The 18,749-nt window shown below is 44.3% G+C and overlaps 1 protein-coding gene across 1 annotated transcript in view; it reads right to left on the reverse strand.

Annotated features, from left to right (window-relative positions):
* The window catches only part of DDX20 (DEAD-box helicase 20), a gene marked incomplete at its 5' end in the record, with an annotated part of 66,453 nt that overhangs the window by 17,941 nt on the left and 29,763 nt on the right, over positions 1-18,749 (reverse strand). The window contains one exon of the mRNA XM_082248472.1: positions 4,207-4,308. Coding sequence (XP_082104598.1) covers positions 4,207-4,308 — 102 coding nt within the window. The remainder of the gene's footprint in view (positions 1-4,206; positions 4,309-18,749) is intronic.

The following is an 18,749-nucleotide window of genomic DNA, read 5'->3' on the forward strand; positions in this document are numbered from 1 at the left end:
CAAATGGGACCTCGAATAACACTGGGTCATACAACTGCACCTCCAGTAATGCCGTGTACCTCATCCAATGCAAAAGATGTAGCAAAGGATCTTATGTAGGTGAAACAGGACAGAAGTTGCAAGGGAGGATGAATTTGCACACCAATGGGACATCATTTATCACAACCGGACCACACTATAGAAGACCTCAATGTTTTCGTTCTTAAAGGCTAAAGTGTTTTTTTTTTTTTTTTTTTACCATTCTGCTAAAACGTTTGTGAATCAGTACTGCTTGGACCTTGGATAAATGGGACAAACCCCAAAAGCCTGTCCTGAAAAATTGTATGTTAGTCCGAATAAAAAAAAAAAGTATCACGGACAGTACTCAATTGTCTCTGTCGCAACTGCACTAATACAGCTACAATCACCTCAAACATAGTCAAGAGGAAGCCATGATTCCACATTTGCAGTTGTAAAAGCTCTAAAATACCCTATTCTTTGAACAGTAGGATGATCCTTAATACTGCAAGGAAGATTACACTGCATTAAATCAGATTTTAAGAACTCTGTTAGCTCCACTGAATCACAAGGTGCTTGCTGAAATACAAGCGCCTCAGGAGAAGGCTGCAAGAACTTTGAATCTGATTTAGAAATGGCAGTAGGGGCTTACTTAGAGGTGGAGGTCCAGTAAGGTCAAAATTGGATTCGGTCAATGACAGCATTAAAGCCCATACTGAACTGAATTTCCCCTAACAAGGATAAGATTATGGACTGAGTCTTTTAAAAAGACATGTTGAATTTAGCTACGAACAAACTAAGCAGAAGAGAGATAAGGCCTTGTAAACTTGCAAATCACAGCAGCTGATGGGGTGGTGACCAAGTCACTGAATGGGAACCATGGAGCGGGAACAGAGAAGGGTTCATTGACAAAGTATTTTGAAGGAGGAGCAGCAGCAGCCACAAAATGTGCTTCTGCAAACCTGGATGGCATCAGCACTCAGAATACTACTCAGCTTTAACTTTTAATGTTGTAAGATAGCAATGATTTTTTTCTTTTTTTTTTAAAGAACAGAGCCGAAAGAAAACAACTGGAGGTAAGCTTCATGTGCTTCAGCCTGGCCAACCTTGCTTAATATTTGAGTACTAAGAGGCTTGGGCACAATCTCAGATGTGACACGGTTCTAGACCTGAACAGCAGCTAACACAATACAGAAAGGTCTGGAAAGTACCACTGTACAGAGCTTAGGGCTTGAAGGTAACATTCCAGATTAACCCCATCAAGACAAGAGGCCCATTCACTGTGCGAGTTTTCAGAGACTGTGTCACCAAGAGGCCTACACGTCTTGTGCCCCCTTGGTGATTGACATAAGCCAGGGCCGTGGCATTGTTCGATTGAGCGCGCACAGGGCATCCCTAAAGACGATCCGTACAATGATCCAGAATCAGTCAGATCGCTCGGAGTTCCTGGACATTGATCGGTAGTCTGGACTCTTCCAGCATCCATATCCCCTGAGCAGAATGCTTGCTGAGGACGCCGGACAGACTGGCATCCCTCGTGACCACTGTCCAATACAAGGGAAGGGAGGGTTTTCCCAGCCGAAGCGCTGGAGAGCGAAGCCACCATATCAGGGATTCCTTTGTTCCCCAACTCAGCAGGATATGATTGTCCAGAGACTGCAGAGTCTTGTCCCATTTGGTCATAATCTCTTTTTGTAGGGACCTAGTATGGAACTGTGCAAATGGAACCACCTTGAAGGTAGGTACCATCAGGCCCAGCACCCACATGCAAGTCCGGAGGGATGACCGTTTGTTGGACAGCAGGAGGCGAATTGCAGCCTGCAATTTCTGGAGTTTGTATAAAGGAAGGAGCACTCTGGCTAAGGCCGAGTCCAGAGTCAGGCCCAAATAGTCTAGCTTTGTGGACAGAATCAGGGCAGCCTTCCGACAATTAAGAATCCAGCCAAACTCCCGCAGAGTTCGTATTGTGATCTCCAGGTTCTCCACCAGAGCAGATAAAGACTCTGCTCGCATAAGGACATCATCCAAGTTGCCCAGTACTGCTATCCCCCGATGGCGTAGCAAAGCTAGTACCGGAGCTAACACTTTTGTGAAGACCCGAGGAGCGGAGGCGAGACCAAAGGGTAACGCCACAAACGAATAATGCTCCTCTCCCACAACAAAGCGTATAAAAAACGCTGGTGACTGGCACATATTGGAATGTGAAGATAAGCATCCTTGATGTCAAGGAGGCAAGAAAATCCCTGACGCAGGGATGCCACACCGTTCGCACGGACTCTGAACTTCTGTAGCAAACCAGTTTAGCGCCTTCAGGTTCAGGATTGGACGCACTTTGTCTTCCTTCCTGGGGATTGTGAACAGGTTTGAGTAAAACCCCTGAAAACTTTCCGAAGCGGAAACCAGGACACTCACCCTTTGAAGGAACAGGTCTTGTACCGCCCCACACAGACCCTGTAACCGGTCTGCGGGCAGGCACAGGTTGGAAAAAACCTTGCCGGGGAAAGGAGCAAAACTCGATCTTGAAACCGGACCGACCACCTTAGTGGACCCACTTGTCTTGCACCAGGGAAGTCCACAAGTCCGGAAACCCGCGAAGACGTCCCCTACGCCTGATAGGGGTGGGGGGCGCACCTTCATGCAGATGGAGCCTTGTCCGCGGGTCTGGAGAAGCCCGCTCTTGGCTTGCCAGACCAGGTTCATTTGGAGCCGCCAGAGGAGGCCATGAAAGGCTTCAAGCCCTTGTTAGTCGACCTGAGGGATGAAAAAAACGTATCTTGAGCCGAGAAGGCAGGTCCACATTTACGACGAGGTTCCTTACCCTTAGTAGCCTGTGAAAGAAAAGTACTCTTCCCCCCTGTGAGACCTTTATGATGTCATCCAGGGTAGCTCCAAACAGAATCTCCTTGAAAGAGAAGCCAAGGCCTTCTTAGAAGTCTGGTCTGCAGACCAGCATTTAAGCCAAAAGACATGCCGAAGGACCACTGCCAAACCCGCTAATGTTTACATAATGCAGGCCACAGTCCCTGCCTTTGGATCAGCCGGATCCTTAAAGGCCCGGGACTCTTTCCCTGGAATTATGGTTGCCTGGTTTAATCTGGAAACTGGAAGGTCCACCACCGGTGGCACAGTCCACTTCTTAAGGGACTCCTCAAAGGGGTAATGCTTAGTAAATCGCTTAGGAACCCCATGGGGACGCTTTTGGCACCCCCACTCTTTAGCGACAATTCTGTCAAAATAGGCGGGGAAAGAAAACACTTTTGCTGCTCTGGATTGCTTGGGAGTGCCAAAGGGTACCTGCGCCTCTATTGTAGCTTCAGCCGCATCCATAAACCTGTCGGGTTATGCTTTCTTGAAAAAAAAGAAAATTTAATTTGATAAAATTGCAATGTTGTGCTATTTAGGCCAAGATAATTCAGAACGGAGAGGAGAAGGCTGCCAAAGGCAAAATACCTACCTTTTACTCAGCACAATGTAGAAATTGACACAGGGCAGCCAAGGAGAAACTGGAGCTATAGCTTTAGCAAATCATAATGCATGTACAAAAACTTATCATTCAGATATGCATGCCATGTGTAGCTTTTTAGCAGAACCCTTATCATGGAATAAACAGTATATCTTGGTAAGTGTCTTATTTGGGTAGATAGTAGGTTCAATCTCAAGCTTTTTACATCTCTTGGGTGCTTTGGTTACAAAACTGAATTTCCAAGTCAATGTCACATCCAATACAGTGATGGTGAAGTTTATGTTTTACAGGCTAAAGCAGAGGCAAGACTCCATAGTGGAAGCTTGTGGATCTGGGAACTTAAGTAAACAAATATTGCAGGGGGAGTCCTCATGAGATACAAATTCATTCAATTAGTCTTCTGTTTTTCTTTGAAGCAATTAAGCCACACTGATAATAGACTAATGTCAAGTGTGTAAATTATATATATATATATATATATATATATATATATATATATATATATATATATATATAGTAAAAAATAAAAAAAGGAACAGAAAAATATCACTCACAGAAGTCAATCAAGGTTTTACATTATATAGCCTGCACAAGTGTAGCACAATTTGTATCAACTGGCTTATTTTGAAAGGACAAAAATAATGTAAAATTAAAAAATAAAAAAACGTACAGTTTGTGCTTCACAGCGGACAGATTTTACTTTCCAAATATACATTTAAGTCAGTGAAATTAGCAAAAACCCTTACCAGGAAGAGGAAGTAGGCGGAGATTGCACTTTTGAGCTATAGACATCATTAGATTTTCTTCTTCTCCTCGAACACAGTAAGAGATAGATAGACCATAGGTACCTGGAGGATCAGACAAATGGTTATACATAACATGCAGTGCTCGGTTATGCTATGCTCCATACAAATCCAGAACAGGTATGGAGGTACTTGCTGGTCTTGAAGAAGAGATAAATCAAAGCAGCATTTTGGTAATGTCTCAAAGGAGCTCAGTCTATCTTTCTAAAACACGAAGGTGAAATGATTAATAAACCCAAGGCCCCACCAACCAACAACCCCTAGCGATGACATTACACAGTGCAAAGGCAAAAATTCACATTCAGAGTAGAGGTCAACAAAAGGAAAGGTCCCAAAAGGAAGAAATCATAATATAGTCTACCAAAGAAAAAAAACAAACTCTTACAGCTTCAGATATTACTAAAACATCTACCTTGCTCTCTCCTAGGAAATCTAGTTGTTACACCATTGCCCAGACTATTACATGTTGTCATATGTTCACCAGCTGTCACAAAAGGACAGCCAAAGGATCCATGAAATACAAACTTTGTCTCCTAAGGGGCTTGATGAACTACCTATGAATGCTTTTGGCAATGCTTGATTGATTTTCTATGTGGTGTGATGCATCTCAGTTTTATGGTTTTCAGATGAGCACTGCATTTCTTACTACTTATCGTTTTTCCTGGTGCAGGAGGTCTTCCTCCTTCCAGCTGGTTACCAATTTTCAATCACAGTCCATGGCGCTGACATTTTTCACATCTGCTCTATTGTATGTACCTTCCCTTTATCTGGGATGGTGCATTCTTTTTCCAGTGGTGTTAGCTTTGGGGTTCTCACCACCATTCTTAGTCTGCAACTGCTCATATGTCAGATTCCTCTGTTTTTTTTCTATCTGGCTACAGAGTACTGATACACATTAAAAACATATGTGTAAACTGTGCACGGTCATTGTCTTTTGTGGATCTACTATAAATGTCCTGTCTAGGCTGCAATCCATATCCTCCCATTTCTTTATTTTTCCGTTTGTTTATTAATCGCGCATGTAGGGGTGTTTTGCAATGTTTTTCTGTGGCTATTTTGTAACTTTTTATGAGGCACTTTATCGTTATGTTGTCCTAGCACATCACTTGCTGTTTTAATACTGTTGTTACAAATTATGGCTGGTCCGCTCCTGCCCTGTATTTACCATGTGCGCTGGTGGCCATTTTGTAAGTGCTACAAATATGCTTTGTTTTTTCTACTTCTTCTGCCTTTGCCATTTTTATGCAGTAGGCATTTTCTTCTAGTTTTATTTCAGGTAGGATTTGGTATTTTTTTTTTTTTTGGTGTACTATGATGATTTGTAATATTTAGGGCCTTTCACCTTCTTCTGACATCTTTGCACTGTGTGATGTCATCACTATGGGATGTCTTTAGTGGGTGGGACTTGCGGTTTGTTACTCTGTTAACCTCTACGTCTTGAGAAAGATGGACTGAGTTCTGTCTAAATTGACAGTAAAATGTTGCTTTGATTTATCTCTGCTTCAATATCCCCCCCCCCCCCCCCCCGCAAGTGCCTCTATAAATGCTTTGGGAGATATACAGAATATATATCACACACACACACAAAGATAGAGTTGTGTGTGTGTGTATTATATATACACACACATATACATATATACACACACATACATACACAAAAATATGTAGCTGGAGAGAGCGCGTTCAATGCAGGCTTCCAGGATAACTTCGATCCCTTTGTCAGATAAGTGTATAAGAAGATTCTAATGCCCCGTACACACGTGCAGATTATCTGAAGACTTTTGTCTTCAGATTTACCTTTTCTATGTAGTGCAAGGGCCTGCCGGATTGCATACAAATTGAAAGTGTTTAGGTTTGACCTCATATTAAATGGTTTTGGTAAGTCTGCAGACAAAAGTCTTCAGATAATCTGCACGTGTGTACGGGGCATAAGTTATCCCAAAAGTTTGCATCTTTATCTACCAAAGCCCCTTTCACACTTGTACGACTTGTCCTGCGATTTGGGACTGCAAAGTAACATGACAAGTCATACACCTCGATTTCCAATGAGTACCGTTCATATCTTTACGACTTCATGTCGCAACGACTTCAAAGTAGTCCCTGCAATACCTTGGAGAAGATTTTAATGCTTTTTGGAGGTCCAAAGACATAGGTATTGCTTCAAGTCCAGTCAAAATCATGGCAAAAAAAAAAATCACAGTAAAATCGCGCAACTTTTAGGTTGCATAAGTGTGAAATCTTACCGTTAGTTTACCGGTAACGTCTTTTCTCATGAGCCTTCCAGGACGGCCCAACATGAGAGATGATAGGCTCCTCCTACCGGAAACACAATCAATTAAAACACAGTTAAAAGGCCCCACCCTTCCCTCTATCCTCAGTTGTAAAAAAGTATCTTCCACAACCAAATTCCTTGAGGGAACCGTGTATCACAGTCAATTCATAGGCACTTACCCTTTTTAACTTGTTTGCACCCTTTGATAGGGCGGGTAGGCCGGCCGTCCTGGAAGGCTCATGAGAAAAGACGTTACCGGTAAACTAACGGTAAGATTTCTCCAATCGCCTTCCAGGACGGCCCAACATGAGAGGATACTAGATTACCCTCAGCCTACCTTAGGGTGGGACAGCTGCCTGCAAGACCTTGCGTCCAAAGGTCAGGTCCTGTTGAGACAGTACTTCTATCCTGTAATGTTTCAGGAAGGTGTTCTGGCTGGACCAAGTGGCTGCCATGCGGATCTGTTCCCAGGATGCTCCTGCCTTCTCGGCCCAAGATGTTGCTAGGGCTCTTGTAGAATGAGCTTTAACTTTAACAGGAGCTGGGACACCTGATGCCTCATAAGCGATGGTAATTGCTTGCCTGATCCATCTAGAAATTGAGGGCTTGGAAGCCTGCAATCCTTTCCTAGGTCCAGAATGAAGGACCAGAAGATGGTTTGACCTTCTAAAGTTCTTTGTCCTGTCTAAGTAGATGAGTAGAGCTCTTCTAACATCAATACAGTGGAACTTTTCCTCCTTCCTGTTCTTTGGGTTGTCACAGAAGGTAAATTGATCTCCTGTACTCTGTGAAAAGGAGATGCCACCTTTGGGAGATATAGTGGATCTGGTTTTAGGACTATCCTGTCTGGGCATACAGTCATAAACGGTTCTTTGATAGAGAGGGCCTGGAGATCCCCTACTCTCCTAGCTGAAGTGATAGCCAGCAAAAACGTCAGTTTTAAAGACAACCGTTTGAGGGAAATCTGTTCCAAAGGTTCAAAGGGAGACCTAGATAACGCCTCTAGGACCCTTGTCAGGTCCCAAGGAGGGAACCTGTCTTTAGACAAAGGAGTAACTCTTTGTCTGGCTAACAAAAATCTGCTTATCAGTGGCTCTCTTGCCAGACGAGTGTCCAGGAACACCGAGAGAGCCGCAATTTGTACCCTAAGAGTGTTAATGGCCACACCCTTATCCACCCCGTCCTGTAGAAACTCTAGGATTACAGGGGTAGAGGGGGAGTCAAAGCCTCTTTGCTTACCCCAGGTACAAAACTTTTTCCATACCTTAGTGTAGATTTTCTTGGTAATAGGTTTCCTGCTCAGCAGGAGAGTATCTACAACTCTCTGTGAGCAACCTTTTGAAATTAAGAGTTGGCTTCCAGTAGCCAAGCTGCCAACTGAAAAAATTCCGGGTCTTGGCATAACACTGGACCCTGGGATAACAGGTTTTTTGAGACCGGCAGATGCCATGGGGGAATCATTGCCATGGTCTTCAGAGTGGCAAACCAAGGTCTTCTTGGCCACCAAGGCGCAATTAGTATCAACCGGAGGTCCCCCGAGTGATTCAGTTTCTGAAGAACTCTCGGGATCAACATTAGAGGGGGGAAGGCGTAAGCCAGACTGAAAACCCAAGGTTGGGCCAGGGCATCCAACCCCATCATTCCTCTGGACCTGGTGAGGGAGAAGAATTTTTCCACTTTCTTGTTCTGCGCTGTGGCAAACAGATCTATTTCTGGTGTTCCGAACCTCTGTGTTATCTTTTGAAAAATTCTGGGGTCTAGCTCCCATTCTCCTTCCTGAATCAGATGACGACTGAGGAAGTCTGCTTGCAGGTTGTTTTCCCCCCTGATGTGGACTGCTACTAGAGAGACTACTCTTTCCTCGGCCCAGCTTAGGATTCCGGAAGCTAGATCCAAGAGGGGTCTGGATCTGGTTCCTCCTTGCCTGTTCAGGTATACTACCGTTGTAGTATTGTCTGAGAGAATGAGGACCTCCTTGTTGTGGATGTTCTCTTTGAAAGCTTTCAAGGCTTCTCCTACAGCTTTCAACTCCCTGAAATTGGAGGAAGCTTGAGTTGTCGCCAACTCCCAGATCCCCTGTGCATGAGCTCCTTCCATGTGTGCACCCCAGCCCTTGGTACTGGCGTCTGTAGTGATCTCTACAGGATCCCATTGTCCCCAGGGCCTGCCCTTCCCTAGGTTGGTCTGTTCTTTCCACCATATCAGGGATTCCCGGGCCTGAGGGGTGAGGACGACTTGTTCGTCCAACGAGTCTGTTTTTCTGTCCCAAGATGACAAGTGGAAAAACAGAAGTTCCCTTGCGTGCAGCTGTGCCCATACCAAGGCTGGTATGCTGGCTGACATCAAGCCCAATACTCTCAAAACTTCTCTTCTGGAGCAGGATGGGGAGTCTTCTAACCCTTGGACTGTGGTGACAATCTTGTGCATCCTTTCTTGGGTTAGGAATAGTTTTTGAGCCTTTGAGTCTACTAGGAACCCTAGAAAGTTCCGAAGCTGGGATGGGACCAAAGCTGATTTTTTCAGATTGATAAGCCATCCTAGGCTCTCCAAAACCTCTATTACACGATGGGTATCCAGGTTTACCTGGGTCTCTGATTTCCCGAAAATCAGTAGATCGTCCAAGTAGGGGATCAGGGCAATCCCTAACATGTGTAGGTGGGCTACCGCTTCTGCAAGAACCTTCGTAAATATTCTTGGACTGGCAGCTAGACCAAAGGGTAGTGCCCTGAACTGCCAATGAGTCGTTTCCCCATTGTTCTCTAAGGCAAACCTCAGGAACTTTTGATGTTCTGGGTGGATGGGAATGTGTAGGTAAGCGTCTCTGAGGTCTAAGGTGGTCATGAAGACATCCTTTAGCAAGTTCTTTCGTACTGAATAAATTGTCTCCATTGAGAATTTTTTGTACGTCAGGAAACTGTTGAGTTTCTTCAGGTTTATTATTAGGCGGAATTTGCCTGATGGTTTTGGGACCACGAATACATGAGAATACACCCCTTGTAGATGCTGATCCTCTGGTACTGGGGTTATTACTAATTGCTCTGCCAGTTCTTGAATCCCCTGAAGAAGAGCTTCTTTGACCTGAGGTTTCTTGGGGACCTGAGTTATGGTAATTGTGGTGGGTGGTATTGAATTGAATTGAAGGCGATAGCCTTCCTGAATGAGGTTGTAAATATATGGGGAGACTGAAATTTCTCCCCACTGAGGGAGAAATTTTTTCAGTCTCCCCCCCACCTTGATGGTGGCGTCACTTGTTGTCTCTAGAGCCCGCTGAGGAGGGAAAGAGCAAATTATTCCTTTGTTTTCCCTTCCTGAAACCCCATCTCTTGTTGGGTTCTCTTTTACGTCTATTTTGACTATGTTCCTGGGGGCCTCGAAAAAATTTTCTGGGAACATCCTTCCTTTTAACTGGAAATTTCTTCCCTTTTTCTGAGGACCTAGCTAGAACCTCATCCAACCCAGAGCCAAATAATAATGATCCTTCAAAAGGCAAGGCACAGAGCTTCGACTTTGAGGTGAGGTCACCCTCCCACTCCTTCAACCAGATAGCTCTTCTGGCTGAGTTTAAAAGGGCACCTGTCTTGGCCGAAGCTACAACCGACTCAACAGCTGCATCTGCCAGGTAAGTTACTGCTTTCCCAATCAGGGTCAGTGAGTCCTGTAAATCTTGAGTCTTATCCTGGGATAAGTTTTTATTCAACCTGTCTAACCAACAGCAGGTATTCCTTGCTACACAAGAGGCAGCCAAGGCTGGGGCCATGGTAGAGGCATTGGCCTCCCAGGCTTTTCTCAGGAGAGACTCCGCTTTCCTATTCATGGCATCCTTAATGCTGCCTGCATCAGCAAAGGAGAGGTCAGATTTCTTGGTTACTTGAGCCAAGGGTGCATCTAATTTTGGACTTTTAATCAGCTGTTCGATATCTTCCTCCTTAAAGGGAAATCTGTGTTTCCATGACACTGGTTTCTTAAACTTAGTCTCTGGACGCTGCCATTGCTGAAGAACCAACCCTTTGAGGGATTGGTGGATGGGGAAAACTCTAGAAGGAGTCTTACCTAGACCCTTGTAGAGTCTGTCCTGAGCTGATGACCCTACTTGTACGTCAGGTATTTCTTCAGAGGCATACACAGCTTGAAGAAGCCCTTGCATGTTATCAAGTCCAAACAGATTCCTGGAAGGTTCTGCTTCCTCTGTTTCATCTGAGTCCCTATCTCCTTCTCCCTCTGAATTGGACTGGGAGATTGAGTGGTTCAAATCCTCTTCTTCCTGTCTATTTCCTTGCAAACCTGAAGGTAGACTCTGAGAAAGAGACTGGCTAGCTTGTCCTGCTTTAACAAAAAAGCTCTCCTGTGAAGAGATCCCTTCCCCTGCCTGAGAGGCTGGGGGTGCTAGGGAAGTTTTAACAGTCTGGATTGTTGTCAGCATTTCCTCCCGGACTGTTTTTAAAAAGTCTTTCATAAGGGCTGATGATTCTTTTCCTGCCAGTTTGTAAATGCATTTGTAGCAAAATGGTTTTGTATGGGAGGGAGGTAATTTGTCTGCACAGTTACCACACTTTTTAGAGGCAACAGATCCTGGCCCTGAGACAGTAGAAGTTTCTTGAACACCACTCTGGGACTCTGGAAGACAGGATACAACATCAATTAGTATCCTGTTCCCACATATGCAAAGGTATGAGGCCCTATAGAAAAGACACTTAACAGTCCTACTATGGGCAGGGAGAGGGAACATCAAGCATTTTTTAGGGAAAATACATCAGCAGACTTTTTCTATTGAAAGTGAGTTTCTAGATGCACTACAGCACTTACCCGGGTCCGACCTGGGTTTGGCTGCCTTTGCTTGGCCCAGCGCTTCTTCCTTCCCTGGTGGGTGAGTAGAAGGCTTCATCTCCCTGGCAGCTGTCCGAGCTCCTATGGCCTGGGAGCTGCACTACCGCATGTAAAGCGGTTCCGGCGTCTCCTCCACCTTCTCCTTCCGCGTTCGTCGGAACTGACGTCACCGGATGTCCGACTCCTTCCGCTCCGACCGCGAGGCTTGAGGCGCTCGCGTCTGACGTCACTTCCCGCGGGAATTTTGAATCTGTCTTCTGTGGAGGAGAGCTGCTGGCGCCGGGAAAAAACTGAGAGAAAGACCAGAGGGATCACCCAGGGTGACCGACGGTTCCCCCGATGGAAGAGGCGACCTGTGAGAGACCCGGGAGGGGTGGCAGGTAGAGCTCTACTCTCAATGGCTTCGCTGAACCTGGCTCACAGGGGGACCATAGGACTATCACAAAGTCTGCAGGTCAGTAAAAAACAACAAACGTTTCGTAGGAAGAAACACAATCTAAACTGAGGATAGAGGGAAGGGTGGGGCCTTTTAACTGTGTTTTAATTGATTGTGTTTCCGGTAGGAGGAGCCTATCATCTCTCATGTTGGGCCGTCCTGGAAGGCGATTGGAGAAAGGGGCCTTAAGGACCAAGCCTATTTCTGCCACATGCTGTTTACAAGTTAAAATCAGTATTTTGTTTTTGCTAGAAAATTCCTTAGAACCCCCAAACATAATATTTTTTTTTAGCAAAGACTCTGGAGAATATAATGGCGGTCTTTGAAATATTTTTTTGTCACGCAGTATTTGCGCAGCGGTCTTTCAAAAGCAATTTTTTGGGAAAAAATAAATTTCACGGATTTAAAAAAAAAAAACAACAGTATATTCGCTTCTGGGTTACATGATCGGAGACCCGATCAAAGCCGACTCCGAGCCGGCGGATGTGTCAGCTGGCTGCTCGGGTCTCCGGGTAGGACAGGAGAGCCAGGCAGAGCTGCAGAAGGCGGTGGGCGTCCCTTCCCACTCGCTGGGATAACGCCCAAACGGCTGCTGAGCCGCATCAGTTGTTATCTTCTGAAAGCCGACACCCGTCTCTAAAAAAAACGGTAGTTGCAGTTGCAGGCATCTCCCCGGTACAACCACTTCATTAAGCCGATGTACAGGTACGTCAGATTGCGGGAAGTGGTTAAAGTGATGCTTAAGTCTCTTTTTTTTTTTTTTTTATAAATAGCAAACCTGTTATACTTGCCTGCTCTGTGTAGTGGTTTTGCACAGAGCAGCCCAGATTCTCCTTTTCTCAAGTCCCTCTTCAGCTCTCCTGGCCCCTTCCTCCTGTTGAGTGCCCCCACATCAAGCAGCTTGTTATGGGGGCACCCGAGCTGAGGCTCCCTGTGTCCACTCACTGACTTTGACAGCAGCGGGAGCCAATAAGGAGGGAGAGTCCTGGGCAACCGAGACACTCCTGCAACATCTCGGGATCAAGATGGGTTCAGGTATTAAGGGGGGCTGCTGCGCATTTATCTTAATGTGTAAAATTCATTCAGATAAAAAAAACCTGACTCTACAACCGCTTTAATAATTTAAAGTGAACCAGTAAAAGCGATCACCTGAACTTCAAACTTTATGCATTATGAACTTATATGGTCCAACACTCTACTACTCAGATATACTGTACAGTATTCACAGTGCTTCACTTTTTCTACATTTTATGTTACAGCCTCATTCAAAAATGCATTAACCACTTGCCAACTGTCTAACGTACATGTACCACAGCAGGTCAGCTCTTTTGCGCAAAACCACAAACCTGTACATATGTAGATGGTGCACGTCGATTGGTCGATCAGCAGGTGCGGCGGACTTGATGTCCGTCGACCAGGGCTCGACAAATCCCAGGCACCAGGTCACATTGCTGACTAGAGTTAGCAGCCTGGGCTACACTGCGCCCCCCCCCCCCTGCGGGGGCACAGACTAAGATGCCGCGCCGGCCGATAATTGAGGCCGCGGCTTTGTGGCCTGCTATAGGGAAACACTTCCATTGGGGAACTGGCAACCCCTTGTGGCGGCTGGGGCTGCAACAAGCAGTCACCGGCAGAGCGGAGATGGAAAGTTTTTTTTATTTTATTTTTTTCCATTAAAATTCACACAGCCATAGTCCCCTTTCACAAGGGCCGTCTGATCAGGTCTGCCTGTCAGTTTTTCAGGTGAACCTGATCAGACCCTCCAGTCTCCTTTAAGGAGACTGGAGGGTCTGATCAGGACCCTCCAGTCTCCTTTAAGGAGAGGCAGATGTCCGCTGATAACTGCTGCCACCTGATCCAGTCCGCCATAAACAGAAGGATGGTGGTCCTACTTTCCACCCGCTTGATGATCAGAAGGCATTGGATTGAAATGGACAGGCAGTCCATTCCCATCCGACTGCCCCATAGAGAACGGGACTGTGTCCATGTTTGCTCTGCATAGTGGAGCGGACAGGGCCCACCATCAACCTGCTCAGCGAGGATTAGCAATGAAATTCCTGCTTAGCAAGCGGATTCCGCTTAGCGGAGCTGCACATGTGAAAGGGGCCTAAGGTGGCATGAGTTACTGGATCTCCTAATCGCCTCCAACTTGCTGCACTGTCCTTCCCTAGTGAGAGCCACTGCCCATCACACAATCAAGCCACACGGGCCAAATGCTGGGCCACATCAGCTGGTTCATTAAAAATTGTCCGCTATTGAGCCCTTGTATATGGCAGCCGATCTGACAGAAGCCGCACATTCGGCATGCCCGGAAAAAAAACTAGCTCTTAATTTTTTAACTGGTTCCTAAATTTCAAGCAAATTTGTCAAGCCCTGCCGCCGGCCATCTGTGATAGTTCCAGAGACTGGGCAAAACGGTAAAAAAGGTAAATCGCCATTCTGACAGGCAAGATAGAGATCTTGTGTTCCTGCTGACAGGAACACCGATCTCGGTTCTCATCCAGTCAGAGCAACACAGTTAGGAAGCACCCCTATGGACACATTTAACCCTTTGATCACCCCTGATGTTAGCTCCTTCCTTGCCAGTGTCATTAGTTCAGTAGCAGTGCATATTTTTAGCACTGATCCCTGTAATATCACTGATCCCCAAAAATGTGTCAAAAAAAGTGATCTATTTATTTTATTTTTAAAAATATAAATAAATAAAAAAAATAAATTAAAAAAAAATAAATTAAAAAAAAAAAAATTACTGATCGCCGCCATTACTAGTAAAAAAATAAAAAAAAAAGGCCATAAAAATATCCCATAGTTTGTAGACACGATAACTTTTAGGCAATCCAATCAATATACGCTTACTGGGGTTTTTTTTTTACCAAATTTTTTTTATACCATTTTTTTTATTGGATGCGTTTTAAAGCAGAAAGTAAAAAAGTTTTTTTTTTCTCTCCAAAATGGTTGTTCTTTTTTGTTTATAGAGTAAAAAACAGAGGTGATCAAATACCACCAACGAAAGCTCTATTTGTGGGGAAAAAAGGACATACATTTTTTTTTTTTTGGTACAGTGTCGCACGACCGCTAAATTGTCAGTTAAAGTAACGCAGTGCCAAAGTCGCTGATCGCCGCCATTACTAGTAGAAAAAAAAAATACATAAATATATCTCATAGTTTGTAGTTGTTATGACTTTTGCACAAACCAATCAATACTCGCTTATTAGGATTTTTTTTACCAAAAATATGTAGCAGAATACATATTGGCCTAAATTGATGAAGAAATTAGATTTTTTACATTTTTTTTTATTGGATGTGTTTTAACCACTTGCCGACCGCTCACATGGAGCGTACTGCGGCAAAGCGGCTCGTTCCCGTCCAGCGACGTAGACCTACGTCGCTGGACTCCTCCCCCTGTAGGCGGCGCGCTCCCGCTGTTTTCATTCACAGCGGGAGTCGGGCCAGGGGAGGAGCGGCAGCAATCGCCGGTGCTCTGCCCCGATCGTCGGGGAATCGAATGAGGAGATCCGTCCGCCTCCAGAGCGGGCGGATCTCCTAAGTGACAGGGACTGACAGATCGGAGTGTTCAGCATAGCTGAACATCCGATCTGTCCTTCTTTCACTCAGTCACCTCCCCCCCCCACACGTCAGTAAGCACCAGGCATACATTAACCCCTCCCTCTCCAATAAAATGAACCCCTTCACTGCCAGTGTCATTTTTACAGTAACAGTGCATATGTATAGCACTGATTACTGCAGTAATGTCACTGGTACCCCCAAAAGTGTCAAAAATGTCAGTCAAGGGTCCGATCTGTCCGCCGCAATGTCGCAGTCCCGCAAAAAAAAAAAAAAAAATCGCAGATCACCGCCATTACGCGTTAAAAAAAAAAAACACCAAAAATGACAGAAATCTTTCCCGTAGTTAGTAAAACGCAATAACTTATGCGCAAACCAATCAAAATACGCTTATCATGATTTTTTTTTACCAAACATAGGTAGCAGAAAACAAATTGGCCAAAAATTTAAAAAAAATTTGATTTTTACATTTTTTTGGGGGAATTTCATATAAAAAAATGTTAAAAATATTGTTATTTTTTCAAAACAAACGCTCTTTTTTTGTTTATAGCACGAAAAGTAAAAAGCGCACTGGTGATCAAATACCACCAAAAGAAAGCTCTGTTTGTGGGAAAAAAAGGACGTAAATTTCGTTTGGGTATGGCGTCGCACGACCGCGCAATTGTCAGTTAAATTCGCACAGCGCCGAATCGCAAAAAGTGGCCTGGACGTAAGACAGCAAAATCCTCCGGTGGTAAAGTGGTTAAAGCAGAAACTTAAAAATATTGTTTTGTTTTTTAAATTGTCGTTTTTTTTTGTTTATAGCACACAAAAAAAAAAAGAAAAACGCAACAAATGCCACCAAAAGAAAGCTCTATTTGTCGGGAGAAAAAAAACAAATTTGGGTACAGCGTCGCAAGACAGCGCAATTGATAGTTAAAATAACACAGTGCTTTATTGCAAAAAAATGGCCTGGTCATTAAGGGGGTAAAACCTTCCATGGCTGAAGTGATTAAATTAATTATTTTCCTCAAAATTTTACAAACAATACCCCATTAATGACAACGTGAAAGAAATTTGTTTGAAATCTTTGCAAATTTATACAGGAAAAAAAAAAAATCACATGTACTATACAAGTATTTACAGCCTTTGCCATGACACTCAAAATTGAGCTCCGGTGCATCCTGTTTCCACAGATCATCCTTGAGAGGTTTCTACAACTTGACTGGAGACCACATGTTGAAAACTCAGTTGATTGGATAGGATTTGTAAAGGCACACACCTGTCTATACAACGTCTCACAGTTAACAGTGCGTGTCAGAGCACAAACCAAACCATGAAGTCCAAGGAATTGTCTGTAGACCGCCAAGACAGGATTGTATTGAGGCACAGATCTGGGGAAAGTACAGAAACATTTCTGCAGCATTGAAGATGCTCTTGACGTTGGAGACGTGGTCTGTGTTCCAGAAACACGGCTTAACTCCTTACAAGACTGGGCTGTTTGTATTCATGCCGATCCTCTTGCTTAGAGGTACACGGTCCAAAGAAAAGGTGGAGGGGGGGTTCTCTATGTTAGATGTGATCTGAAAGTAAGGAAGGAAGATGATCTTGTGAAGGAAGGGTAAACCACCAGAACTCTTCCTAGAGGGGCCACCCTGCAAAACTGAGCGATCAGGGGAGAAAGGCCTTAGGGAGGTGACCAAGAACCTGATGGTCACTCTGACAGAGATCCAGAGTTTCCCTGTGGAGAGAGGAGAACCTTTCAGAAGAACCACCATCTTTGCAGCACTCCACCAATCAGGCCTGTATGGTAGAGTGGCCAGACTGAAGCCACTTCTCAGTAGGCTCATAACAGCTCGCCTGGAGTTTGCCAAAAGGCACCTGGACTCTCAGACCATGAGAAACCAAATTCTTTGGTCTGATGAAACAAAGATTAAACTCTTTGGCCTGAATGGCAAGCGTCGTCTCTGAAGGAAACCAGGCACCGCTCATCACCTGGCCAATACTATCCCCTACAGTGAAGAATGATGGTAGCAGCATTATGCTGTGGGGATGTTTTTTAGTGGAAGGAACTGGGAGACTAGTCAAGATTAAGAAAAGATGAATGCAGCAATGTACTGAGATATCCTTGATGAAAACCCACTCCAGAGCGCTCTGGACCTGACTGGGGTGAAGGTTCATCTTCCAACAGGACAATGACCCTAAGCACACAGCCAAGATAACAAAGGAGTGACTACGGGACAACTCTGAATGTCCTTGAGTGGCCCAGCCAGAGCCCAGACATGAACCCAATTGAACATCTCTGGAGAGATCTGAAAATGGCTGTGCACCGACGCTCCCCATCCAACCTGATGGAGCTTGAGTGATCCTTCACAGAAGAATGGGAGAAACTACCCAAAAACAACCCATGTGCCAAGCTTGTAGCATCACACTCAAAAATACTTTAGGCTGTAATTGGTGCCAAAAATGCTTCAACAAAGTATTGCGCAAAGGTTGTGAATACTTATGTACAGGTGATTTGTTTTGTTCTTTATTTTTAATACATTTGCAAAGATTTCAGACATTCTTTTACGTTGTCATTACGGGTAATTGTTTGTAGAATTTTGAGGAAAACAGTGAATTTAATCCATTTTGGAATACGGCTGTAACATAATAAAAATGTGGAAAAAATTAAGAGCTGTGAATACTTACTGAATGAATTGTATATATCAGAAACAGAGATAGATACATGCACACACACACAATCTTAGAACATTGCTAAGTGTTAACATCATGCTCCTATTTGTCAAATTAAACAACAAGGCCTGTCTGACACACTTGCATACATATTAAATAATTCAGGAGCCAGTTGGTCTAATCTAAGAGTTAAAGGATAAGTTGACCTTCAAGAACATGTACATGTTCAATGCGTTTTTAGGTGCCCTGTGACAGTGTGCCAAGGAACTTCTCCCCGCCCCCACTGTCACAATTTGAAAAAAGCACAGCCATGTGGGATTCTGTCCACCCAGCCGTATCATAGACTACAAGTACCAACATCCTTTGCGGCTGATGGCTGTTGTTCTCAAACTACTGGTGAGCATCCTCATAGTTAATTAACTCTGCCTGGACTTAAGTAGCTGCCTGCCTGTGTCAGAGGTATGGGCAGACAGCTATACTGACAGTCTGCAGGAGCCTGATAATGCACCTGCAATATGCCGATTGCAGGTGCAATGCTTTCCCGGCTCCCAAAAAAAAAAAAAAAAATAGTAAATACAAAGTTTTTTTACCTGCAAATATGTGCATTTTTTTTTTTCAAAAAAGGTGAACTTATTTTTTAAAGACCTATGTCCATGGAAATTTTTAGAACAGGAAAAAAAACCTAACCACTTCTTAAAGGTACTTGGAATACATCCTGTTCTGTATATAGCATAT

Source organism: Pelophylax lessonae (assembly GCF_965119305.1).
Source record: "Pelophylax lessonae genome assembly, chromosome: 2".
Lineage (NCBI taxonomy): Eukaryota > Metazoa > Chordata > Amphibia > Anura > Ranidae > Pelophylax > Pelophylax lessonae.